Here is a 26,819-nt window from a genome sequence, read left to right as displayed (position 1 = left end):
CCCTGCCAACACTCCCTGCCCTGCTCTTCACTAGCTGTGGTCACCACTGATGACATTTTGTCCCGAGTTCATCTGAAAGAGCAATGTCACTTTTGTGTTAGAAAGGAGACATACAGGCCAGGTGTGGTGGTTCATGCCTGTAATCCCAGCGCTTTGGGAGGCCGAGTCACGAGGATCGCCTGAGGCCAGGAGTTGGAGACCAGGCTAGGCAACACAGTGAGACCCCGTCTCTACAAAATAAATAAATTTTTAAAAATGAAAAAATTAGCTGGGCGTGGTGGTGCACGCGTGTAGTCCCAGCTACTTGGAGGCTGACGTGGGAGGTAGTCAGCCGCCACAGCACTCCAGTCTGGGCGACACAGTGAGACCCTGTCTCAAAGACAAAAACAGAAAGGAACAAAGAAATCCTCTACATGGCTAGAAGAGAATAACCGGGCCCCTAAGCTTCGTGCCAGGCGGTGCTAATGGGCGAGTTACACACGGGAGAGTGCCCAAGGGGACCTCAAGGCGTTCCCTTGGGATAAGGCATGGTCAAAACAGCTATGTTTATCCTGAAGCGAAAGGCGGAGGCTCCAGTTTGGGTCCCGGCTCCGCCCCAGGGGCTGCACTGCTGCCCTCGGGGAGGCAAAGATAGGGCAGGCGTTGTTAGTCCCACTCACAAGTGGGAACTCTTCAACTGAGGGAGGCGAAGTGACAGCCCCAAAGTTGCATAGATGGTTCTGAGGCCAAACGAGGTCAGGAACCCAGAAGCCAGGATCTAGTTTGACGTAGACCTGCGGGAGGCGGGCGGTAACCGACGCGTTCCCCCGACACCGGTGCCTTGGCCTATTTGCGCCCCGCAGGCGCTCCCGGTTCCCCAGCCTCCTACACCTCGCATCTGCCCTGGGGCTCAGCTCCCAGGGACTTCCGGGAGCAGCTGGCCCCGCCCCAAGGCTCCTTCGGGCCGCGCGATTGGCACGGCGGGCCGGGGGCAGGGCCGGAGCGCCGAGCCAACGTGATGGCGTCAGGGGCCGCGGGCGCCGCTTCCTGTTGTCAGTGGCCGAGAGGCCGCATCGTCTGCTCCGAGTGCTGAGGAGCTGCCGCGGCCGGGAGCGCCCCCAGCCTCGCTCCTCGCTCCGCTTGGTGAGTTAGGGGGTCAAGATGCGAGGAGGGCGGCGGAGGGGCGGCGGGGCCGAGGCGCGAACGGGCGGTGGGCCTCCTGCTCCCTCCGCGATCCCCAGCGCCTGGTTACCCTGAGACTGCCCGGCTTCAGAGCCCTCAGCTCTGCCCAGCCTGCGCCCGCCCCGCTCCCACCCAGCCTTCCCCCTGCACCGCCGCTGTGGCCCCGTGCCCCACGTCTGTCCAGCCCCCAACCCGCGCCCGCATTCCCTCACCGGCGGTCTTGCTTAAATGCAGCTTCACTCGTGACCCCACTTTACCTTAGTTCCAACCCCGATCTCGGCCACGTCTCTTCGCCCCGCCCTGACACATCTCATCGTCTCTCCCGACCCCTCTGGTAATCACGATGCTCCTCGCTCACGTCCCCAAGACCCACCATTCAGGTTTCCCCTTCTCTGGCTCAGCTTTCTTATCCCAGTCACCCCCATCCCCTGTCCAGCTCCCCAAGATCTGCTCATCCCAAACACTCTACCTCTGCCTTCTCATCTAAGACCCACCCCCAAAGTAAGTGCCCTGTTGAGCTCACCGCTTTCTTCTGGATAACTCCGATCTCAGCCTTATTCCAAGTCTTAACTGTGTCTTCTCGTCCTTAGTCTCCTAGCCCTCTGTATACCTTCCTTTGCGTCTCCTGCCGTACTGAGGACACCCCATCCCTAAGTCTTTGCCAAACTATCCCTAACTCTTGCTGCCTCCTTTCCTACCACCCTCACCCAATCTTGTTAAAAATGGCATCTCCATGTCCTTTCACCCCCGCTGACCGACCGCAACTCTTCACCCCAACTCTGCGTCCATTCCTTCCCTGGACCCAACTCCCATTCAACCTGAGAACTTTAGTGCAGAGTCTCCTGCCAACTCCACCAGCTGCCCCTCAACAGCCAAATGTAGGTGCTCACTCAGACCCTCAGTTAGAGACTGAGCAGCATGATTGGCGGGTGTAGGGGCTCAGGTGGTAAATAAGGGTGGAGGAACAGTGGGCTCTCCCCAACTCTTGGGTGGGGCCAGGGTTTTTCCTGGCATCTGGTCTCCTGTACCTGTCCTCAGGGACTGTGTTTCTGGCATTTATATTAAATGACTTGTGCTGGCTGCTGGAATGGTAGGTATCATTCAAATATCTGGAAGGTGAGAGATGGCCACTTACTCAGCTCACTTAGCACAGAATGATGGAAGCTGTCACTTCCTTCTGGCTGGTGTTCTGGCCCTGGAGAGCCTCTGGGAAGTTCTGCGTGGTGTTGGCTGTGGTCACAGAACATTGTTCATGTTCCTTTTCCTGTAAGGAACTTGTAAGGGCCTCTCCCTGCCAGAGCTGATGGCAGATCAATCCTGATGCTGAATTCAGGGGATATGATGGGTGCCAGAGGCAGTGTTACCTGTTGTGAAGAGTATAGGTGAGTAGATCCTGGGGAGGCTGAGGTCTAGGTGGGTACAGAGGCTCTTGAATCGCTTTCTTTTCTTGCAAGTGCTGGATCATTGACTTTTGGCCACTTGGGTTCCATGAACACAGGAACCACGTTATCTCAGAGTAGCTGAGGGAGAAGGACGTTCCAGAGGCACCCAAGTCTCATGCTCAGCGTTTATAGTTTCCAGGGGGCTTTTTGGTACACATTTTCTCTGAATCCCGAGGACCTGGCATCAGATGGGTGAGCCATTTGATTGCAGTGTTTTTCTTTCTTTCTTTCTTTCTTTTTTTGCAATGGAGTTTTACTCTTGTTGCCCAGGCTGGAGTGCAGTGGCACGATCTCGGCTCACCACAACATCTGCCTCCCAGGTTCAAGTGATTCTCCTGCCTCAGCCTCCCAAGTAGCTGGGATTACAGGCATACACCACCATGCCTGGCTAGTTTTGTATTTTTAGTAGAGATAGAGGTTTCTCTGTTGATGAGGCTGGTCTCCAACTCCCGACCTCAGGTGATCCACCCACCTCGGCCTCCCAAAGTGCTGGGATTGATTACAGGCGTGAGCCACGGTGTCTGGCTGATTGCAGTTTTAAAGGGCCCCAAAGAACATTGCCTCTGCTTGCCATTTATAGTCGTACTCCTTTGAAAAAGTGAATACTGTTTACCGTCAATGTCCTCCCATTAATATGCAGTATATTTAAGTCGTTTTCAGCCTTATTGGCAGCTTGGCTTAATGACAGGAGCTCCACAGTTGCCCCAGCACTTAACAGTTGTTATACCCCAACTTCCCACATTGGGTGAAATCGAGATACCTGCCCTGTGTCTTGTTTTTATTAATCACTTCATTCAACAGCTTATGTTTTGAGCACCAGTGTTTGCCAAGCACTGTTCTAGGTACTAGAAATACATTGGTGAATGGGTGAGGCAACAGTCCTGTTTTCATTCAGAGTTTGGTCCTTGTTAGAATCCTCTGGGATATGGGACAAGAATATAGGGAAGATGGGTGTTATTGGATGGAAGGAAGGAGGGAGGAAAGAAAGATAGCCAGTGTTCACTGACTCCACAATTCTGCCCTCATCCACTAGCCCTGAGTCTGGGAATCACAAGCTAGAAGTTTCTCACCCTTCATCTGGTATTTAATTGCTTCAAAACTCCGACCCCCACCACCCCACCCATCACAGAAATCCAGCTTTCCTCAGGTGGACAGGGGTGCAGTTTCCTCAGTCAGCACTCACATGCCTGAAAGATCAGCTGCCTTTCTGAATCAGAGGATAACTTTGTCATTCTTTTCCAATTGAAAAAACATGACTCCCTCAGGCCGGGCGCGGTGGCTCAAGCCTGTAATCCCAGCACTTTGGGAGGCCGAGACGGGCGGATCACGAGGTCAGGAGATCGAGACCATCCTGGCTAACACGGTGAAACCCCGTCTCTACTAAAAATACAAAAAACTAGCCGGGTGAGGTGGCGGGCGCCTGTAGTCCCAGCTACTCAGGAGGCTGAGGCAGGAGAATGGCGTAAACCTGGGAGGTGGAGCTTGCAGTGAGCTGAGATCCGGCCACTGCACTCCAACCTGGGCGACAGAGCGAGACTCCGTCTCAAAAAAAAAAAAAAGAAAAAAAAAAAAAAAAGAAAAAACATGACTCATCAATTGGTACAGCAGTTGGATGGCTTAAAGCCAGGCTGTGGCTCTGAACAGCCAGTTACACAATTCAGGCAGTGGAGAGAAGGCCGTGGGGAGTGGCTAAGAAGTCCCTCAAGAGACGAGGTTGCTGTTCACTGATGGTGGAGTGTTTTGAGAGTGGTGAAACCAGGTTATACCTTTCTTCTTTTAATGTAAGTCTCATCCAAGTCATTCTCTTTTTTTGCTTCCTTGATCTCTGGAGGAAGTGAAATTGGACATATAGAGAAGGCCAGGTAGTATAATGCAGGAAACCAACCGGAACTTCGTTCCTTCCTAACTATGTTGGAACATTTAAGAAAGTATAGCGCCGGGCGCGGTGGCTCAAGCCCGTAATCCCAGCACTTTGGGAGGCCGAGACGGGCGGATCACGAGGTCAGGAGATCGAGACCATCCTGGCTAACACGGTGAAACCCCGTCTCTACTAAAAATACGAAAAACTAGCCGGGCGAGGTGGTGGGCGCCTGTAGTCCCAGCTACTCGGGAGGCTGAGGCAGGAGAATGGCGTAAACCCAGGAGGCGGAGCTTGCAGTGAGCTGAGATCCGGCCACTGCACTCCAGCCTGGGCGACAAAGCGAGACTCCGTCTCAAAAAAAAAAAGAAAGTATAGCTCTGAGACTTCAGGAGCATTGGTAGGACCTGGGCTCAGCTGGTTGGGGCTATAAATCTCATTGACAGAACTGTTTCTTGTTGGTTTTAGACCTTCTGTGATGAAATGGAGCTTCCGAGTACCTCTGAAGAAGAAATAATAGTTTGCCTGAATTTGAGCCAAAGACCTGAGGCCTTTTGGTCCAGGGAAAGATGCAGGGGTTGGGATGAAGAAACCAGAGAGTTCTGTCCTACTGAGCCTCAGTTTTGTCCTCTGTAAAACGGATAATTACTCTCTCACGGGATTGCTGTAAGAATTAAATGAGGTTAGAGAGGAACATCAGAGAAGCCTGCTTTCTGCACTCTGGAGAGCTATATGAGGGTGAATCAATACATAGGGTGGCAGTAGACTTGGTGTGGTTTGGGACTTCCTAAATGGCACCAATCACCTTTCCCCTGCTAAGCTTTCACCGGTCATGTTCAAGGGCCCTTGGGTAGTGTTGCCCAACTTTGCCTTACTCCCTTCAGGTAGGTCTCCTTGAAGCCACGCCTCTCTTCACTTTGGTTCTTGGTGTCAATGAAGAGCATTTTGAGGACAGAAAGTGGAACCAGTTCCATAGGATGGTAAATTCAGAGTCTGGGCCACCAGGGTGGGTGACGCAGTGCTGTCCCCACAGTCAAGAGACACAAAGCCTCCTTCCGATCCCGCCGTGAGTTCTTATGTCACTGACCATCTGAGCCCTGCCTCCCTGAGCATGATGGAACAGACACGGATAGGTGGGGTGCTATGGCTGCCTACAAACAGAGGTGTCCTGCATTGTGGCCGGAACCCTAGAGGCTCAGTCCTATCCTGTGAATTTTCAAGTGGCTCTTCTGCTGGATTTATCTGAGCTCTTGTCAGTCATTTTGTGGCATTTCTGACTCTGTTTTAGGCCAAGTGACCCTTCTCTTGTCTGGCCCTGTCTCTCTTAGCTTCAGTTTATTTTATTATTTATTTATTTAGAGAAATAAATTATTTATTTATTCTTGCTTTGCTGCCCAGGCCGGAGTGCAGTGGCACAATCTCGACTCACTGCAACCTCCGCCTCCTGGGTTCAAGCAGTTCTTTTGCGTCAGCCTCCCGAGTAGCTGGTATTACAGGCATGGGCCACCATGCCCAGCTAATTTGACCTCAAGTGATCCTCCTGCCTCAGCCTCCCAAAGTGTTGGGATTACAGGTATGGGCCACAGCAGCTGGCCTACGGCACCCGGCCTATTTTGTTTTCTTAGCATACGGTTACTTGGCCAGAGCACCCACTTACCAATGGCCTGTCCCTCCCAGTGAATACTCTGAATACTCTATTATTCTCAGTTAATTAGTTAATGAGGTCTTAATGGGCCTGGGCTATTATTCAAATTATTGGGTTTAAGCCCTTAGGGTCCCGCCCTGTAGCTGGCCAAGGGAAGGGCAACTTTGGGGCTTTGGGCTCTGTCTTGAAGGGTGGGCCTCAGGGCCTTAGACCACTGGAATTGTGGACTGGGATTGGAGCCCAGGGTTTTGGAGCCAGAGAAGCTGGATGTGGCCTTGAGCTGCGCAACGGTGGCCTTGACAGAGCCTGACCTCAAGACCAGGCCTGTTTCTGGAAGTGACCTTAGATGCAGAGTCACCATAGCATACAACCCCCTTTTCCTGTCACCCCGTGGCCAGAATGGGAACTGGTCTCCGGAGGAGGGCCCTGAGAATCCCTGGGTAGCTGGGAGCAGACCATGGTGAAGGGTGAGGCAGTCAGATGGGGCTGTAGTCAGGACTAAGGGCTCTTCTGGCCGTCTGCAGCACCTGGCCTGTTACTGGGTCTGCAGGAACCGTCCTCCACACACGCCTGCTTCCTCCTAAGGGACCTGACTTAGGGAGGTTGGCTCTGGGTCCTGACTCCCTGTGTCCTGTTTGCCCTCTGCTATCCCCAGAGGCCAGAGATCCAATCAGAGCACCTTCCACCATTTAGGGCCAGCCTGCCTGTCTGCTTTCCAAACCTCATGCTGCTCCAGCGCTGTCCAGGAAACCTTTCCCGCCACACTGGCCTTAATGTTTCCCTGCATCCCCTGTTCCCGGCCTCCAGCGAAGGGGTCTTCCCAGACTACCCCTGGAATCCTAGCTCTGAGGTGATGGCACTGTTGATGAAAAAGCCAAACTCCGTTAAATATTGGAAGAGGTTTATTCTGAGCCAAATGTGAGGACCATGACCCGTGACATAGTCCTGGGAGGCCCTGAGAACATGTGCCCAAGGTGATTGGGTTACAGCTTGATTTTTATCCAAGTTACAAGCAAAGACATAAATTAATACATGTAAGGTATGCATTGGTGGGGGCAGGGTAAAGTGGATTAAAAGATTTCCTGATTGGCAATTGGTTGAAAGAGTTGAACTTTGCCTAAAGAGTTAAAGTCAGCAGAAAGAAAAGCTTGGGGTTAAGATAAGGTGGGTTGTGGAAGCCAAGGTTCATGTTATGTAGGTGAAGCCTTCAAGAGAATAGATGGTAAATGTTTCTAAGGTGTCAGACTCTTAGTTAAATCTCTCCTAGATCAGGAAAAGGCCGAGAAAGGGAAGGGAATCTCTGCAGGATATAAATTTTCACCACAGGAGATGGCTTTGCAGGGCCATTCCAAAATATGTCAAAGAAATATACTTGGTGGTAAAATACTTTGATTTCCTTTAGGGCCTGTTATCTCCCATGTGATGTTAGACCAGAGTCAGGTTGGAGTTGGTATCTTAATTGCTGAGAGCCTGCTCTGTCAGTCTTAGTCTGTTTTAATGTTAATGCTGCTCAGTTGTGTCTAAGCTCCAAAAGGGAGAGGCTAGGATGAGGCATGGCCCACGCCCCACTTCCTGTCATGGCCTGAACTCAGTTTTTAGGTTTTTTCAAAATCCCTTTGGCCAAGGGGGGCCCATTCAGGCAGTTTAGGGGCTTAGAATTTTAGTTTTGGTTTACAGCACTCACTCAGCAATCTGGTTTTCCTAGGGCTGGGGTTGACCTCCTTGTGGAGGCTGGTGGTAGAGTCAGGCCGCTTATCAGCCCTGGGACCTCAGGAATGTTCTTGACCTGGGTCAGCTGCTATTTCCTTATCTGTCAGGTGGAGACAATAAAACAGCACTCCTAGGGTGCTTAGGAGGACTATAAATTAGGCAATATATGTAAAGAGAATCGAGCCCATTTAACTTTTCTTGGTTTTGTTAACTTCTTTGTGTGGTGATTGTTTGAGAGCTGAGACAGCTGTGATATCACCTTCCCCAGCGTTCCCCTGATGCTCAAACAGGCGTTCACTAGAGATTTGTTTACGTGTGAATGTGCCTGCCTAGCCAAAGTCTGTCCAAGTTTCTGGGGTGGGGCCAAGCCAGCCAGCAGCCCCCTCAGGCTCAGGCCCTACCCCACCCTACCCCACCCATTCCCAGGAGGAATCTGGCAGCCCTGAGGGATTTAACCACTCACTGACTTCAACTCTTCCTGCATACTCATTTAGGCGATGACATTTCTTGGTCTGTAGGTTTAGGTGGCCATATCCACTGGGATGACAGATGCCAGGTACAACATATCAGGTACAGGTACATATCCAGCCCCGTGACAGGCGTTTACACATTCTCCATCTGAGAGGTCTCCGCATGCCTACCTGGTTAGTGGCAAATTGCAATGAGACCTTGTGGTTGTCCTGATTAGACAAGTCCCTGTCTGTGCTGCTCACACCAGACCCTCGAAGCCCTGTTGAGAAGCAGAAGTGTAGCAAGGGAGCCCTTCCCTTTTGAAGCTATTACAGTTGTACTTTTTACTGCTGAGCTGGCAGACGTTGGACTGGAAGAAGGAGTGAGGGGTGGGGGCAGGGTGTTGCAGGACCCAGCCCCTGAATGTGAGCCCCTGCTTCCTTGTCCCAGTGGGTTCCTGCCACTTTCAGCTGCAGCCTTCCCCTCGAACCCGCAGCTCCGTATCCGAATCAGCCTGTCATTCCCTGCCTACAGGTTTCGATCCTACAGAGCCCTGGCTTTCTGGGCAGCATTTGATGTGAAGCGCCCTTACCACCCACTCCTTGGGGTGGACCCACCCCCGGCACCCAGGACTCCTTGCCTCCCAAGGACTGAGCCCCCTGGACTTTCCTTCCTCGCTTCCTTCCTTCAAATCCATTATCAGTTTTAACTTTTGTGCTCTTCAAAGGCCTTTCGGCTGTGGTTTGAGTAAGAGAGGCTGACTTCCTGCTGCTTGCTGGGAAAGGACTCTGGCTGGGGGATAGTTGCCTGCCCATTCATCTGGCTGCCATCTGTCTCTTCAGGTGCCATGTGATTCTCCGAGGGAGCAGCTGCGTGAGTGGAGATGCTCTCGGTGGAGAATGGACTGGACCCCCAGGCTGCCATCCCGGTAGGTGGGCGAGGGAGGATCAAGGGTGGGGAAGGGGTGCAGGGGACGGTCGTTTCATCTGCTTGGCTCACTTCGAAATGAAGGGCACTGTCCTGCAAGAGAGGCCAGGCTGAGAAGTTACAGCACAAGCAGGCTCCAAGAAGACCCTGTCCTTTCTAGATCACCTTATTGGTGATAAGATGGAGATTTACAAAAAGCAGTGGGAATTTAAGATCAGTAACCTGAAGACCAAGGATTTCCATTCAGCCCTTAGGCCATGATTTGGTCACAGTCTGGCCAAAGCACTGAATTGGTGGGAAACAGGTATTCGCAGGCACTGGTTTGTTGTTTTAGTAATGGGGGTAAATTGGTAACTTACATGTATCTGAACACTTACCATTTTCTAGGATATTCTAAATGTAATTATTTGTGAGCAGTTCACTGGAGCCCCCTAGGACCTTTTCTTGGAGAGCCCTTTGCACCCTCCTGGGCTGTCTTGGGTACTCTGGATGGAGCTCTCTGTTCCCTTGGAAAGGCAGGAAGTCAGGTAGCTTTGGGGCTGGTCCCTTAGCAGCATCCTGAGGTGGCTTTCGGGGAGAAGCCAGGATTTCCCTTTCCTCCCTACTGCTGCTTCCCAGCTCAGAGAACTCTCTGCTTGAAAGAAACTATAGCCCTCGGAGATGTGCCTTTCCCCGTCCTGGCCACAGGAGAGTCCGGTTCCACCTGTTTCCCAGCTGGCTTTCATGCAGAGGCTCTTCCCTCCCCTCTGCACCCCCACTCTCCCACCCCTGGCCGAATCCCACCCCAGGACCCTTCAGAGCTAGTGCAGAACCCTGGCCAACTCAGCCTTCTAACAACAGCTGCACAAACTGACTCCATGAGGGTATGCGTTTCTTGAGGGTATGCCTTACTTCTCCCTGTATACCCTAACCCAACACCTAGTAGGTGCTCAGTTGAACGAAGTGTGTATGTGCTTTTAAAATATAATATACTAATAACATCTTGCATTTAAAAGAACATTTAAAATTAAACTATTTCAAGATTAAAAACTTTTGAGCTTCAAAGGATACTATCGAGAAAATGAAAAGACAACCCACAGAATGGGAGAAAATATTTGCAAATCAAATATCTGATAAGGGTCTAGTATCCAGAACATATAAAGAACACTTATAACTCAACAATAAAGAGACAAATAATCCAGTTATAAAATGGGTAAAGGATTTGAATAGACACTTCTCCAAAGAAGATACATACATGGCCAGGAAAGATGCTCATTATCATTAGACATCAGGGAAATGCACGTCGAAACCACAGTGAGATACTTCTTCACACCCCCTAGGATGGCTGTAATAAAAAAAGCGACAACTAGTGTTGGCAAAAATGTGGAGAGGTTGGAACTCAGATATTGCTGGTGGGAATGTAAAATAGTGCAGCCACTTTGGCAAATAGTTTGGCAGTTCCTTGATAAGTTAAACATAGAATTATGTATACAATTCCACTCCTAGATATATACCCAAGAGAACTAAAAATATAAGTCCAGTCAAAAACTTGTACATGGATGTTCATAGCAGCATTATTGATAATAGCAAAAGAGTAGAAACAACCCAAATGTCTATTAACTGATGAATGGATGAATAAAATGTGGTAAAATTCTGGCAATAAAAAGGGATGAAGTCCTGATACATGCTACAACATGGTGGAAAATATTATGCTAAGTGAAAGAAGTCAGATTCAAAGGGTCATATGTTGTGTTCATATCTATTCATGTGAGATGTACAAAATACGAAAAACCACAGAAACAGAAAATAGGTTAGTGACTTCATTCACTTCCTATTCCCCTTTCTCCCAGCCCCTGGCAATCACTAATATATCAGTATTTCTTTTTGGGGTGATGAAAATCTTTTTTCTTTTTCTTTTCTTTTTTTTTTTTTTTTTTGAGTCTCACTCTGCCGCCCAGGCTGGAGTGCAGTGGCACAATCTTGACTCACCACGAACTCCACCTCCCGAGTTCAAGCGATTCTCATGCCTCAGCCTCCCAAGTAGCTGGGATTATGGGTGCACACCACCACGCCTGGCTAATTTTTGTATTTTTAGTAGAGACAGGGTTTCACCATGTTGGCCAGGCTGGTCTCGAGCTCCTGACCTCAGGTGATCCACTTGTCTTGGCCTCCTGAAGTGCTGGGATTACAGACGTGAACCACCATGCCCAGCCAGAAAAATCTTCTAAAATTAGATAGTGATGATGGTTGCACAATTGTGTTAATAGACTAGAAGCAATTGAACTGTACACTTTAAATGGGTGTATTTTATGGTATATGAATTATATCTCATTAAAGCTATTATATTTTTTCAAAAAATTTTTTTTAATTTATTTATTATTATTATACTTTAAGTTGTAGGGTACATGTGCATAACGTGCAGGTTTGTTACATATGTATACTTGTGCCATGTTGGTGTGCTGCACCCATCAACTCGTCATTTACATCAGGTATAACTCCCAATGCAATCCCTCCCCCCTCCCCCCTCCCCATGATAGGCCCCGGTGTGTGATGTTCCCCTTCCTGAGTCCAAGTGATCTCATTGTTCAGTTCCCACCTATGAGTGAGAACATGCGGTGTTTGGTTTTCTGTTCTTGTGATAGTTTGCTAAGAATGATGGTTTCCAGCTGCATCCATGTCCCTACAAAGGACACAAACTCATCCTTTTTGATGGCTGCATAGTATTCCATGGTGTATATGTGCCACATTTTCTTAATCCAATCTGTCACTGATGGACATTTGGGTCGATTCCAAGTCTTTGCTATTGTGAATAGTGCTGCAATAAACATACGTGTGCATGTGTCTTTATAGTAGCATAATTTATAATCCTTTGGGTATATACCCAGTAATGGGATGGCTGGGTCATATGGTACTTCTAGTTCTAGATCCTTGAGGAATCGCCATACTGTTTTCCATAATGGTTGAACTAGTTTACAATCCCACCAACAGTGTAAAAGTGTTCCTATTTCTCCACATCCTCTCCAGCACCTATTTTTTCAAATTTAACTTTTCAAAGAATGTTAACATAGTTTTGACTGAAATCAAAATAAAAGATTAAAATATGTATCCATAATCCTATCACTCAACAATTCAAACCAGTTTTTCTTTAATCCCTTCCAGTCCTTTTCCAAACACTTACGTGATTTTCACATACTTATAATTATGCTCAGTTTTTACTGTATATTTCCAAAAGACTATGTACATTTTGTGATGTCTTCATTTAACAAACATTTATTATTTCTATGTGCCAGGCACAGTGCCAAGTGTTGACACAAGGATGAATAAAACACTAGTCTTAGTGCCACACTTAGCTTATATATATACATATATATATGTATATATATTTTTTTTTTTTTTTTTTTTTTTTGAGATGGAGTCTCACTCTGCCACCCAGGCTGTAGTGTAGTGGTACGATTTTGGCTCACTACAACCTCCGCCTCCCGGGTTTAAGTGATTCTCCTGCCTCAGCCTCCTAAGTAGCTGGGATTATAGGCGCTCATCACCACACCTGGCTAATTTTTGCATTTTTAGTAGAGACAGGGTTTCACCATGTTTGCCAGGCTGATCTCAAACTCCTCACCTCAAGTGATCCACCTGCCTTGGCCTCCCAAAGTGTTGGGATTACAGGCGTGAGCCACCGCACCCAGCCTCTTTTTAGAATTTATCTAGTAGGCGTTCTGGTTTTTACCAGAAACCACTTCCCTGAAAAAAAAAAAAAAAGGTAGTCCTGTCCTCAGGAGAATCCTCATATTACTATATATCAGAAAGTATTATTTCCACTTTAACAGATGAGGAAATTGGGGCTCAAAGAAGTTAAGTGGAAGGTCTAAGGAGGCCCGTCTGGTTACTGACAGCTAGGACTGAGCCTAGTCCTCTGGCTTCCAGGCCCAGGATCTTTCTTTTTTTTTTTTTTTCTTTCTTTTTTTGAGACAAGGTCTTGCTGTGTTGCCCAGGCTGGAGTACAGTGGTGTGATCATAGTTCACTGCAGCCTTGAAGTCCTGGACTCAAGCAGTCCTCCTGCCTCTGACCTCCCAAAGTTCTAGGATTACGGGCTTGAGCCACCACGCCCAGCCTAGGATCTTTCTTAACGTAAACCATGCTCCTGTTCTCCTCATGTTTTTATTACTCTAAAGCAGTGTGGGTGTTTTTTGTTTGTTTGTTTGTTTGTTTTTGCCTCTTGGCTTATTGATTCTCTACAGAAACTTGTCCATGTGAAAAAGGTAGGAAGCCCCACCCTTGTTCTAGATGGATTTACCCAATCTCCCATCACTGCAGCTATGATGGGGCCAATATTTAAACACAAGATTATGTGACTCTAAGTTCACTTAAGTTTGGTCTAAAAAACAAAGTGTCTGCACTGAAGGACATGCAAAACTACAATAGCAGTGATTATCTCTGGGTAGTGTGTGATTTTCCTTTTCTTCTCTATGCTTTATCTTTCTTTGCTATAGTTAACAATGTGCTAATTTTACAGAAGAAATCTACAGACACACCCATAGATGTGTGTGCATGTGGTTGCACATGTATTTGGCATCAGGCAAAGGATTACACTCTAGGGACTCTCCATAGCATTTTCCGCTAAAGGCCTGTGTTCTGTGTGATGCTGCCTAGGTCATCAAGAAGAAGCTGGTGGGATCCGTGAAGGCCTTGCAGAAGCAGTACGTGTCCCTGGACACAGTGGTCACTAGTGAAGACGGAGATGCCAACACCATGTGCAGCGCCCTGGAGGCTGTGTTTATCCATGGCCTGCACGCCAAGCACATCCGAGCTGAGGCTGGAGGAAAAAGGAAGAAAAGTGCCCACCAGAAGCCTCTGCCCCAGCCTGTCTTCTGGCCCCTCCTGAAAGCTGTCACCCACAAGTGAGATTTAGCTGGAGAGGTTTTGCTTTGGGGAGGAGCAGCAGAGTATGGGACACTTAGCTTTTCCTCCCCAGCTGTTCAGGAAGCCAACAGAGGTGCCCTGTGTTCTAGCATAAAGATAGGGTGAGGTAGGGGTTGAAAGTGTTTTCTAGAGAGGCTTATCTCTAGATCAAGCTTCCCAGCCAGCGTGCCAGCAGATCTTGAGACCCTCAGCACTCAGGCAAGAGCGTGTGGTTGCTTTGAGCCCTGGGACTGGTCGCCTTTAGCAGGAGCAGCCTTTTTTGCCACACCGGGGCAGAGTTACGTAGTTACAACAGAGGTTGTGTGGCCTGCAAAGCCTAAAGTATTTACTATCTGGCCCTTTACAGAAAATGTTTGCTGACCCTGCCTTAGATTATTCGAACATCTGAGTTGTAAGTCTGTTTTTTTTTTTTTTTTTGGGACGGAGTTTCGCTCTGTCACCCAGGCTGGAGTGCAATGGCGCGATCTCGGCTCACTGGCACCTCTGCCTCCCAGGTTGAAGCAATTCTCCTGCCTCAGCCTCCTGAGTGGCTGGGATTACAGGCACGCACCACCATGCCCAGCTAATTTTTCTATTTTTAGTAGAGACGGGGTTTCACTATGTTGATCAGGCTGGTCTTGAACTCCTGACCTTGTGATCCGCCCACCTCGGCCTCGAAAGTGCTGGGATTATAGGCGTGAGCCACCGCACCTGGCCATAAATGTTATCTCTTAAGGAGGTATGGGGTTATTTTTATTAAAGAGTGGAATCAGGAAGAGCATATGAATATTCACCCTGAGACACTTATCTCTTGTGTCTGGACTTTTGAGCAAGTAGCTGGCACTGTGCCTCTAAGGACTACTAAATGTCACCTTCAGCCCAAAGAAGCCTTGTCAGTCTCTGATCTTCCTTTCCATGCTGACTGCCACTGCCCTGTCTCACGTTTTTACTTCTTTCCTGGGTGACACTGGCTTTCTATTTGTCCCCCTTAGCTCACTCTGTCTTTCCTTGAGTCCGTCATCTGGTCAACATTTACTGAGGTGAAGCTCCCTGGAGCTTACTCACTGAGCCTAGTAGAATGCGGTCTGCATTCCCATGGGGGAGATAAACCCACGCTAGGGACTGTGGTAGCTCAGAGGAGGGGCATGTACATCAGACCGAGGCATTCTGGGACTGAGTCGGGTACACCTGGGGTCTGATCTCCTTATGCAGAACATCTACCCTGCAGTCTGCATGACTGTGGTCAAGTCACTTTTCTAAACAAAGATCTGTAGCCCACAGGCTCCCAGATGCCAGCCTGGAGACTGATTCACTAGGTTGGGGCCCCAGAACTTGTATCCTGCTCAAGTTCCCCAGGGGATTCTGGTGCATGGCTGGGTGTGGAGCCATTGCCCCGTGTTGCCTTATTGGTTTGATATTCAAGACTCTCTCTTTCCTGGCCTTGCAACCAAACTACCCACTCTTCCGCCACATGCTGTAATTGGAGCTCTCCCCAGTCCTCTTACAGGGTTGTTGATTTCCTGCCCTTTATGCCTTTTTTCATCAGTCCCTTGTGCCTGAGGGCAGGGACCATGTCTTTACCCTGCATCTTCACTGCTGCAAGGACTTTGCACTTAGGGAGCTCTGACAGCATGACTTGGATGAGCAGATGATGTCAGGGGCCCAGTGGTAGTTGGAATGAACATGGAAATTATCTTTCACGATTCCAATCTCAGAAGGTTGGGGGTTATAGCTTAATATTTCCTTTAAACACTTTTCCTTTAAAACTATATATATATCCTAGGCTGGAGTGCAGTGGTGCAATCTTGGCTCACTGCAACCTCTGCTTCCCAGACTCAAGCTATCCTCCCACCTCAACCTTCTGAGTAGCGGGGTAGCTTGGACTACATTTGCAAGCCACCACATCTGGCTATGTTGTTGTTGTTGTTGTTGCAGAGACGGAGTTTCGTCCTGTTGCCCAGGCTGGTCTCGGACTCCTGAGCTCAAGTGATCCACCTGCCTTGGCCTCCCAAGTGTTGGGATTACAGGCGTGAGCCACCACATCTGGCCTAAAACACTATTACCAAATATTTTTGCATGCCTTTATCTATTTGCAGTGGTTATTCCTGGTTCCTGCTAACCAGTGGATAAAAGCACATCTCTGTGATTTGGGGTGGTTTCTTGAAACATGTCTGTTCTCCCTTCCCAGACACATCATCTCGGAGTTGGAGCACCTGACGTTTGTTAACACAGATGTGGGCCGCTGCCGGGCATGGCTGCGGCTGGCCCTGAACGACGGCCTGATGGAGTGCTATCTGAAGCTGCTGCTGCAGGAGCAGGCCCGCCTGCACGAGTACTACCAGCCCACCGCCCTGCTCCGGGATGCCGAGGAGGGCGAGTTCCTCCTTAGCTTCCTGCAGGGCCTCACGTCCTTGTCCTTCGAACTCTCCTACAAGTCTGCCATCTTAAATGAATGGACGCTAACCCCACTGGCCCTGTCTGGGCTTTGCCCGCTCTCTGAGCTGGACCCTCTCTCTACCTCTGGTGCAGAACTACAGCGGAAGGAGTCTCTGGATTCCATTTCCCATTCCTCAGGCTCTGAGGACATCGAAGTCCATCACTCGGGCCATAAGATCCGGAGGAACCAGAAGCTGACTGCCTCCTCCCTCAGCCTGGACACGGCCAGTTCATCCCAGCTGTCCTGCAGCCTAAACTCTGATAGCTGCTTACTCCAAGAGAATGGCTCCAAGAGTCCGGACCATTGCGAGGAGCCCATGTCCTACGACTCAGACCTGGGCACAGCAAATGCTGAGGACTCAGACCGGTCTCTGCAAGAGTGAGTACCCTGCCCCCACTCCTTCCCATTTTCTCTCCTCCCTCCTTTCTTTCCTCTCCTCCTCCCTTTCTTCCTATGGCATGTGATTGCCTGTTACTGAACTCTATTAGTAATTAAAGAAAGCCAAGGGAGACATCTACTTCTCCAGGGACTGGAATCACTGGGAGCTGTAGCAGGCAATACAGGCCTAGTGGAGAAAGTGGACTTAGAACAGCTTAGAGCTGGTTTGGGCTCCAGCTCTGCCCTGGTGACAGGGCTGGGTGCGGTTCATGCCTGAAATCCCAGCACTTGGGAGGTTGTGGCAGGAGGATTGCTTGAGCCCAGGAGTTCAAGGCCAGCCTGGGCAATGTAGCAAGATCCCACCTCTAAATTTAAAAAAAAAACACTAAAACTAAAAACAAACAACAACAACAAACCAAGTTACTTAGTTTCTATAAGGCACAGTGTAAAATATTGTTGTCTTCATCTAGAATGAAGGAAACTAATAGGTCAGAGCACATTTAAAACTTCCAACAAATAGATGAAACATAATGCATAAGGGTATGACTTCACAGAAGACCTCCTGGGGGACACAGGACCTGAGTGCTGCATGCAGGAGGTGGTGGACAGCTGGGGACAGACAGATGTGTGGAAGAGTATGTGGGGCAGATGAACTTGGCTAGAGAGAGAGCTGGGCAAAGCCTTCTTCACACAACCTTTCAAAAAATTTTTGCAGCCAGGTGTGGTGGCTCACGCTTGTAATCCCAGCACTTTGGGAGGCCAAGGCAGGCAGGACGAGGTCAGAAGATCGAGACCATACTGACTAACATGGTGAAACCCCGTCTCTACTAAAAATACAAAAAATTAGACGGGCATGGTGGTGGGCGCCTATAGTCCCAGCTACATGGGAGGCTAAGGCAGGAGAATGGCATGAACCAGGGAGGTGGAGTTTGCAGTGAGCCGAGACCGCGCCACTGCACTCCAGCCTGGGTGACAGAGCAAGACTCTGTCTCCAAAAAAAAAAAAAAATTTTTTTGCATAATCTTTTTATGGTTAAAAAAAGTCTAAAACATATACAGTGAAAGCCTTTCCCATTCCTGTTCTCCCTCTACCCTGTTCTTTCCTCCCACCCCTACAACCATAATAATTAATTTCCTGTATATTCTTCCAAATTTCTAAATTAATCTACAACAAATACCAGTATAAAGATTTTTAGCTGGGTGCAGTGGCTCACGCCTGTAATCCTAGCACTTCAGGAGGCCAAGATGGGCGGATCACAAGGTCAGGAGATCAAGACTATTCTGGCTAACACAGTGAAACCCTGTCTTTACTAAAAATACAAAAAATTAGCTGGGCATGGTGGCAGGCACCTGTAGTCTCAGCTACTCTGGAGGCTGAGGCAGGAGAATGGCGTGGCCCCAGGAGGCGGAGCTTGGGGGACAGAGCAAGACTCCATCTCAAAAAAAAAGATTTTAAAAATTTACTCCTTATTTATTACTTTCTCCCCTACAAAGGCAGTGTATACACACTGTTCTATATCTTATCTTGGAGAAGATCTTTTCATATCAGAGCTATTTCATTCTTTTATTTTTATTTTTTGTAGAAATGAGGGTCTCACTGTGTTGCCCAGGCTGGTCTTGAACTCCTGCCTTGGGCCCCCAAAGTGCTGGGATTATAGGCCTGAGCCACCCCGCCCAGCCTCATTCTTTTTTTTTTCTATTGCATATTGTTCCAGTGTATGAATGTACCTTAGTTTACTTAATCAGCCCAGTATTTAATGGGTGCTAGGGCCCATGTGTTCATAAATAACCTTGTGTATGTGGTCTTTTAGTTCTGCATAACTATCTCTGTGTAGTAAACTCCCAAAAGCAAAATTGCTGAGCAAAAGGACAGACTAATATAGAATATTCACAGATTATTGCCCATTTACACTCCACCAGGAATGTCCTTGTTTCTTAGCCTTGCCAACTGATGGTATTAGCGAACTTTTGGATCTTTGCTCATCTGATAGGTGGAAAATGGGAACTTCTTATTAAAAGCCTCCTTCAGTTGGACCCATGTTCCATCAGCTGAAAAGAAGATCCCATGTGTTTGGGACCTTCTTTCCACTCATCCTATGCCCTTGCCTTGGTTCAGGTCCCTCTAGGGTTCTCATCCAGCATAGGAAGAGCACCAGCATTGGGTGGTGTTGCGGACTGGGCTTGGAGCAGACCTAGTTTCAAGTCCTGTTCCACCACTTACAAGCCCAGGAATGTCAGGCACATTGCTTGTTAGTCAAACGCATATAGGAAATTCTCTCGTAGGCCCAGAAATAGCTTCTGAGCACATTATGTGGAGTTTTCAAATGTTAAATGGAGGAATTTAGATAGAATACATTGGGGAGGAACAGTCTCTGTCTCCCATGACCACTGGGACCGTGGTGTGACAGGCCTGCAGTGTGACCCGGGCACAGGGCATGACCTAGGCTCACTTACCTGTCTTAGCCCTTCCTGTGTGTCTGCCTCCTCTGCAGACCAGCCAGCCATCCCCTTGTGATATGTCTTGCTTTTATCTCATGTGTCTTGTGATTGGAAAATTCCAGCTTAAGGTCACTGAATCAGTAACCATTCTCTCTGTGCAGGAAGTGTTGTCCCGGCTAGTATGGGGAAACTGGAGGGGCAAGGGTCAGGATGTATAGACGAATGCCAGACGGTGGTGTGAGGAACTGGCAAATCTAAGACATACAGATGTACAAACACACAGCCAGCACCAGCATTCGTAGAGCTGGGCCTTGAAGTTAGTCCTTGAGCATCCACAGAGACCAGCATTTCTTGAAGTGTGTATTTCAAGGGTAAAATGTTCTCACCGACACTTAGAGTTCATCAAAGTTATTACATTATTTAAATATTTGTAACTTTAAATTAGACATAAATTCCTTGTGCTTATCATTACACGTATAAAATCAAAACATCCACAAATTAAACATAAAAGCATAAAAGACACAACATTCAAAATGAAATGTATTAATATAAAGCGGTTCTGTTTGGCAGAAACCAAATTGCAGTTGGGCTAGTGAATTGACTGTCCTGAATAGCTCCTTCCGTGTAGACTGGATCTGTATTATAATGATCACTGAGTGGCATAGGTATCATCTGGAGGGTTTAAGTACTTAGATTTAAGTACTTAGAATAGTCCCTGGCACATAGGCATCAATAGTGCTCAAATGATGGTATTGTTGTATTTTATTTTATTCTATATTTTATTTATTTTTTGAAATAGAGTCTTGCTCTGTCCCCCACGCTGGAGTGCAGTGGCGCGATCTTGGCTCACTGCAACCTCCACCTCCTGGGTTCAAGCGATTCTCCATCCTCAGCCTCCCTAGTAGCTGGGATTATAGGGGCCCGCCACCACACCCAGCTTATTTTTGTAGTTTTTGTAGAGAAAGGGTTTCACTATGTTGGCCAGATGAACTCCTGACCTCAGGTGGTCTGCCCGCCTCAGCCTCTCATGCCCAGCCTGGGTAGACATATGTTTTTAATTCTCTTAGTTATATACCTAGGGGTGGAATTGCTGGGTCATATGTAACTCTATGTTTAACTTTTTGAGGAACTACCAAATTGTCTTCTGCAGTAGTTGTGTCATTTTACATCCCCACCACTAATATATACGAGCTTTAATTTCTCTACATCTTTGCCTACCCTCGTTATTTTCTTTTTTATTATAACCAACCCAGTGGGTATAAAGTGGTATCTCATTGTAGTTGTAATTTGCATTTCTCTGATGATTAATGATGTTGAGTATCTTTTCATGTGCTTATCGAACATTTGGATATCTTCTTTGGAGAAATGTCTGTTCAGATCCTTTGCCCATTTAACAATTTGGTTATTTGTCTTTTTATTGTTGATTTGTGAGTGTTCTATATATATTCTGGATAATAGGCCCTTCTATATAATTTAAAAATATTTCCCCCCATTCTTTGAGTTGTCTTTTTAGTTTCTTGATAGTATCCTTTAAAACACAAATGTTTTAGCTGGGTGCGGTGGCTCATGCCTGTAGTCCTAGCACTTTGGGAGGCTGAGATGGGAGGATCACAAGGTCAGGAGATCGAGACCATCCTGGCTAATATGGTGAAACCCCATCTCTACCAAAAAAAAAAAAATACAAAAAATTAGCCAGGCGTTGTGGCGGGCGCCTGTAGTCCCAGCTAATCGGGAGGCTGAGGCAGGAGAATGGTGTGAACCTGGGAAGCAGAGCTTGCAGTGAGCCGAGATGGCGCCACTGCACTCCAGCCTGGGCGACAGAGCGAGACTCCATCTCAAAAAAACAAAAAAACCGCCGGGCGCGGTGGCTCAAGCCTGTAATCCCAGCACTTTGGGAGGCCGAGGCGGGCGGATCACGAGGTCAGGAGATCGAGGCCATCCTGGCTAACACGGTGAAACCCCGTCTCTACTAAAAAATACAAAAAACTAGCCGGGCGAGGTGGCGGCGCCTGTATTCCCAGCTACTCGGGAGGCTGAGGCAGGAGAATGGCTTAAACCCGGGAGGCGGAGCTTGCAGTGAGCTGAGATCCGGCCACCGCACTCCAGCCTGGGCGACAGAGCCAGACTCCGTCTCAAAAAAATTAAAAAAAACAAACAAACCACAAACGTTTTTTATTTTTGTTTTTTGAAACAGAGTCTCACTCTGTCACCCAGGCTGGAGTGCAGTGGTGTGATCTCGGCTCACTGCAGCCTCCCGCTCCCAGGTTCGAGTGATTCTCCTGCCTCAGCCCCCCAAGTAGCTGGGATTACAGGTGCGCACCACCACGCCCAGCTAATTTTTGTTTTTTTTTTTTTTTTTTTTTTTTTGAGACGGAGTCTTGCTCTGTCACCCAGGCTGGAGTGCGGTGGCCGGATCTCAGCTCACTGCAAGCTCCGCCTCCCGGGTTCACGCCATTCTTCTGCCTCAGCCTCCCAAGTAGCTGGGACTACAGGCACCCGCCACCTCGCCCGGCTAGTTTTTTGTATTTTTTAGTAGAGACGGGGTTTCACCGTGTTAGCCAGGATGGTCTCGATCTCCTGACCTCGTGATCCACCCGTCTCGGCCTCCCAAAGTGCTGGGATTACAGGCGTGAGCCACCACGCCCGGCCTAATTTTTGTATTTTTATTAGAGACGGGGTTTCACCATGTTGGCCAGGCTGATCTCGAACTCCTGGCCTCAGGTGATCCACCTGCCTTGGCCTCCAAAGTGCTGGGATTACAATTTGTTTTTCATTGCTTGCTTACACTATAGATCTCACGTCTAAGAAACCATTGCCTAATCCAAAGACATGAAGTTTATACCTCTCTTTCCTTCTGAGAGTTAGTTTTAGCTCTTACCTTTAGGTTTTTAATCCATTTTGAGTTCATTTTTGTATACAATGTGAGATAGCAGTCCAGCTTTTTTCTTTTGCATGTCATTATCCACTTACCTCAGCACAATTGTTGAAAAGACTATTCCTTCCCCATTAAAGTGTGTTGGTGTCTATGTTGAAAATCATTTACTTTTTTTTTTTTTTTTTTTTTGAGATGGAGTCTCACTCTTTTACCCAGGCTGGAGTGCAGTGGCGCGATCTCGGCTCACTGCAACCTCCACCTCCCGGGTTCAAGCAATTCTCTGCCTCAGTCTCCCGAGTAGCTGGGATTACAGGCACCTGCCACCAAGCCTGGCTAATTTTTGTATTTTTAGTAGAGACGCGGTTTCGCCATCTTGGCCATGCTAGTCTTGAACTCCTGACGTTGTAATTCTACCCGCCTCAAACTTCTAAAGTGCTGGGATTACAGACATGAGCCACTACACCCAGCCAAAATCAGTTACTTATATATGGATTGGCCACCTATTCTTGACTATAATGTCTTGAAATGTTGTTTGGGGTTAAGATGGTGCAGAGCTCACTGGGAAAGACAATCAGGTAAGCAACTTGAATTCTAAAATCCTCATTTCCATAAGCCCAAATTAAGCTGAGCTTCATGTATCTTCTGGATCCAGTACAAGCCGTCAGGGCAGATGCATAGAGGCTTTGGGGCCTTAGACAGCCTGTGGCCATCTGAACCTGTCTTTGCCCATGACATGCTCCACTGGTTTTATGAGCAGAAGAGATAGCAAACGGGTTTATTTTCGAAATGGAGCTTGGATCCTCAGAAGCCTCAGGAGAGAGAGGAGCAGTTGCTAGTCAGTGCACATTCCAGAGGGCCCAGGACATGTTTCTGTGCACTGTGTATGTGTGAGTGTGTGTGTGCACACACATGTACCAAGACAGTAACATTTGCTCCCTGTGGCCCCAGGAAGCAGCACGGAGGAGACAGGGAGTGGCAGTCGCACCATGGAGAGTGAGCAGGGGCACATCTCATGTGTACTCATATCCACCCTCACACACCTGGTGTACACTGAGCTCCAGAAGCACTTTCTGGGGATGTGACGCTTTGCTGTCTCCACACCCAGTCCAGCTCTGAAGGGACCAGCCCTTGCACCTCCCCCAGTCCTGCTGTCCCATTGCCTGCCTAGGAACAAAATATGACCTCGCTCAGGAAACCTGTTTAGCCCTTGCTGCTCCTAGTCCCTGCCCCAGGGCACAGAGTCCTGGCACCTCAACTCTCTGTGCTGAGGAGGAGGCCTGTTCTGAGACACTGTCCTTGGAGGCTCTGCTGCACACCATATTTGGGAAAACGGTTGCCCACACAACTGTGTGTTTGGCTGAGCAAGCTCTCCAGGCCTACAGCTAGCCTGCTCAGAATGCCAGTAAGTCCTCATTCATACCAAGTCCTCTTTCTCTGCTGTGGGAGCTTTTTCACCTGAGATCCCAGGCTCCACAAATCACCTGCCTACCCAGTCTGCCTAAATCCTGGCCAGGAAGAACGTGGTGGGAGTGTCAGAGGAGGACTGTGTGATGGGGAGTGCAGTGGATAATTAAGAAGGTGTGGGTTGTTTTAAATCATAAAACAGCAGTTTTGCATTCTTCCCTCTGCCCCAATAGCCTTGGGCATTGTCGCAGACAACCTGTCACACAGGTTTCTTTGTTTAAAACTTCTAGGGTATTGTTGGAATTCAGCAAAGCCCAGGTAAATTCTGTGCCAACCAACGGACTGAGCCAAGAAACGGAGAGCCCCACACCACAGGCCTTGCTCTCCCTCCATGGCCTCAACACCAGCACACACCTGCACTATGAGGCACCTGCAGAGCCCCTTCCTGCCCAGGCAGCCTCTGGAACTCAAGATGGTGTCCACATGCAGGAGCCGCATCCCCGGGCGCCCAGCGCCCTGGACTTACAGCAGCGTGTAGAGAGCACCTCAGGCCAGCAGCCTTCTAGTACCGTCAGCAAGACAGCCAGAGAAGTGGGCCAAGGGAATGGCCCACAGAAGGCCCAGGCTCATGACGGAGCTGGTCTGAAGCTGGTAGTTTCCTCACCCACCAGTCCGGTGAGTGGTGCAAGCCGTTCAGGGGGCAGTCTTGGGAAATGTCAGCTGACGCAGGGTTTCCCCAGCTAGTGACCCTGAGTGGTCTCTGCCTTCTCCCTGTTAGCCTTCCTCTCCCTGCATGGTGATAGTGTTAATAGCATCGTGGTGATGGGGTTCATGTTTCTTGGTGTGTGAGCTGTAGATATAAGCCAGGCACTGTGCTGCTCACTTCCCGTGTGTATCTCCTGTCATTTTCACGTGACTCTGTGAAGGTCGTTCTCATCTGACCACAGTCTCAGCTCTTTAACCACTGCCACTCACTAGCTAAGGCCTTGGGCAAGTCACTTCAGCTCTCTGAACCTTTATTTTCTCCTTAGTACTTGTTATTATTAATATTTTTTGATTTTTGGTTTTTTGTTTTTTTTCAGATGGAGTCTTGTTCTGTTGCCCAGGCTGGAGTGCAGTGGCACAATCTCTGCTCACTGCCACCTTCGCCTCCTGGGTTCAAGTGATTCTCCTGCCTCAGCCTCCTGAGTAGCTGGGATTACAGGTGCCCACCACCAAGCCCAGCTAATTTTTGTATTTTTAGTAAAGATGGGGTTTCACCATGTTGACCAGGCTGGTCTCAATCTGCTTGCCTCGGCCTCCCAAAGTGCTGGGATTACAGGCATGAGCCAGTGCGCTCAGCCTATTAAATTAATATATTTAGAAAATACTAGGCCTTAAACATACTCACTTTGCAACATGACCCAGGTTTTAGAGCTGTGCTGTCCAATATGGCAGCTACCAGCCACGTGTGGCTGTTGAACACTTAAAATGTGCCACGTCCAAATGGAGATGTGCCATGTGAAATAAGCGCTGGATTTCAACAACTTAGTATGATAAAAAAAAAAAATAGAAAATCTCATTTTTATGGATTACAAGTTAAAATGAAAATATTTGGGGGCCGAGCATGGTGGCTCACACCTGTAATCCCAGCGCTTTGGAAAGCCAAGGAGGGAAGATTGCTTGAGCCCAGGAGTTGGAGACCAACCTGGGCAACAAAGTGAGACCCCATCTCTACAAAAAATACAAAAATTAGCTGGGCATGGTAGTGTGTGGCCGTAGTCCCAGTTACCAGGGAGGTGGGAAGATGACCTGAGCCCAGAAGGTTGAGGCTGCAATGAGCTGTGATTACATCACTGTACTCCAGCCTGGGTGACAGAGGGAGACCTTGTCTGGAAAAAAAAAGAAAAAAAAAAGAAAGAGAAAAAAAGATTTTGGATATATTGTATTAAATAAAATATATTATTAAAATTAATTTCACCTATTTCTTTCTACTTTAAAACAAAATTTATGTTTAAACCATGGCCTATTAACACAGCCCTAGGAGATCTTGAGAACATGTGCCATACTTTTAAAAAATGTGGCTGCTAGAACATTTAAAATTATATATGTGGCTCATACTATATTTCCATTGGACAGTGCTGTTGTAGAATAAGCCAATCCAGCCATGTGCAGTGACACAAGCCTGTGGTCCCAGCTAGTTGGGAGGCTGAGGCAGGAGGATTCCTTGAGCCCAAAAGTTCGAGGCCAGGGTCAACATAGTCCCTGAGGGAAGCCAGCCCTGGGCATCTCCTTGAGAGAACCAAGTGAGTAGAGAGGCTTGAGAACTACTGGCCCAATGAAGCACCAGCCAAAGGCTGTGAATTTGAGCTCTTTTGTCTTTTCCATTTGTTCTTGTTTGGCCTTTGTGGTTTTCCAAAGTTATTGATGTTTACTGAGTGTGGGTAGGAAAAAGATATGTGTGCTATCTGCCCCTGCTGCAGTTCAAGCCCCAGCGGCCTAGCCAGCAGAGTGAGGGAAAGCAATTGCTCTAGAATGCTAGGGGCAGGCTCCAGAGAAAGTCCACAAGAGAGGAAAGAGACAGTGCGGGTAGGGCTGGTGGTGCAGTGATGGGAGGGAGAATAAATACCTTTACAGGCTTAGGTGCCTCTGACTACTTCTTTTTCTAAGCTTCACAGTTGTTTTTATTTTGTTTTGTTTTTTTCTTGAGACAAGGCCTTGCTCTATAACCCAGGCTGGAGTGCGGTGGTGCAATCACAGCTGACTGCAGCCTCGACCTCCCATGCTCAAGCAATCCTCTCACTTCAGCCTCTAGAGTAGCTAGAACCACAGGTGGCACCAACTTGCCCAGCTAATTCTTTTTTTTTTTTTTAGTGGAGACGGGTTTCATTATGTTGCTTAGCCTTGAGCGATCCTCCCACCTCAACCTCCCGAAGTGCTAGGATTACAGGCATGAGTCACCATGCCCAACCTGGCTTCATATTTAAACCACACCATGGAGGGCAAGATAGGGTCATGGAAAGCAGAGGCAGGGATTTGTATGCTTGTGCATACACGGACACAAAGCTGGGAGTATATCCCTGCCATGGTCTGGGGCTCAGGGTGAAGTCTAGTCTTGCATTTTCAGCTCTATTCGTGCTCTTCTCTTTGGGTAGTAGCTTCTAGATCAGGAGTGTCGATCTTTTGGCTTCCCTGGGCCACACTGGAAGGAGAAGAATTGTCTTGGGTCACACATA

The 26,819-nt window shown here is 48.2% G+C and overlaps 1 protein-coding gene and 1 long non-coding RNA gene across 5 annotated transcripts in view; one reads left to right on the top strand and one right to left on the bottom strand.

Annotated features, from left to right (window-relative positions):
- Positions 1-1,021: 1,021 nt before the first annotated feature.
- Positions 1,022-26,819, top strand: part of PLEKHM1 (pleckstrin homology and RUN domain containing M1) — a 56,978-nt gene continuing 31,180 nt past the window's right edge. For 2 of the 4 annotated variants that reach the window (XR_013406967.1, XM_015119915.3), the window contains exons 1-5: positions 1,022-1,122; positions 9,109-9,194; positions 13,824-14,071; positions 16,261-16,887; positions 23,895-24,279. Coding sequence is in view for 3 of the 4 variants with exons in the window: in XM_015119915.3 (XP_014975401.3) it covers positions 9,150-9,194; positions 13,824-14,071; positions 16,261-16,887; positions 23,895-24,279 (1,305 nt within the window). In the remaining variant the exon portion in view is untranslated. Of the gene's footprint in view, positions 1,123-4,313; positions 4,385-9,108; positions 9,195-13,823; positions 14,072-16,260; positions 16,888-23,894; positions 24,280-26,819 lie in introns of those variants that run through there. The other 2 variants (XM_077972118.1, XM_077972120.1) reach the window with 2 other exon arrangements.
- LOC144335797 (uncharacterized) lies at positions 1,025-5,856 on the bottom strand. The gene is made up of 2 exons (XR_013406977.1): positions 4,786-5,856; positions 1,025-2,861 (listed from the first exon to the last, which is right to left on the bottom strand). It is a non-coding gene; the product is annotated as an uncharacterized LOC144335797 (long non-coding RNA).

This window comes from Macaca mulatta, chromosome 16, assembly GCF_049350105.2.
Source record: "Macaca mulatta isolate MMU2019108-1 chromosome 16, T2T-MMU8v2.0, whole genome shotgun sequence".
In the NCBI taxonomy this organism is placed as follows: domain Eukaryota; kingdom Metazoa; phylum Chordata; class Mammalia; order Primates; family Cercopithecidae; genus Macaca; species Macaca mulatta.
This window is presented reverse-complemented; position numbering and strand designations above follow the sequence as displayed.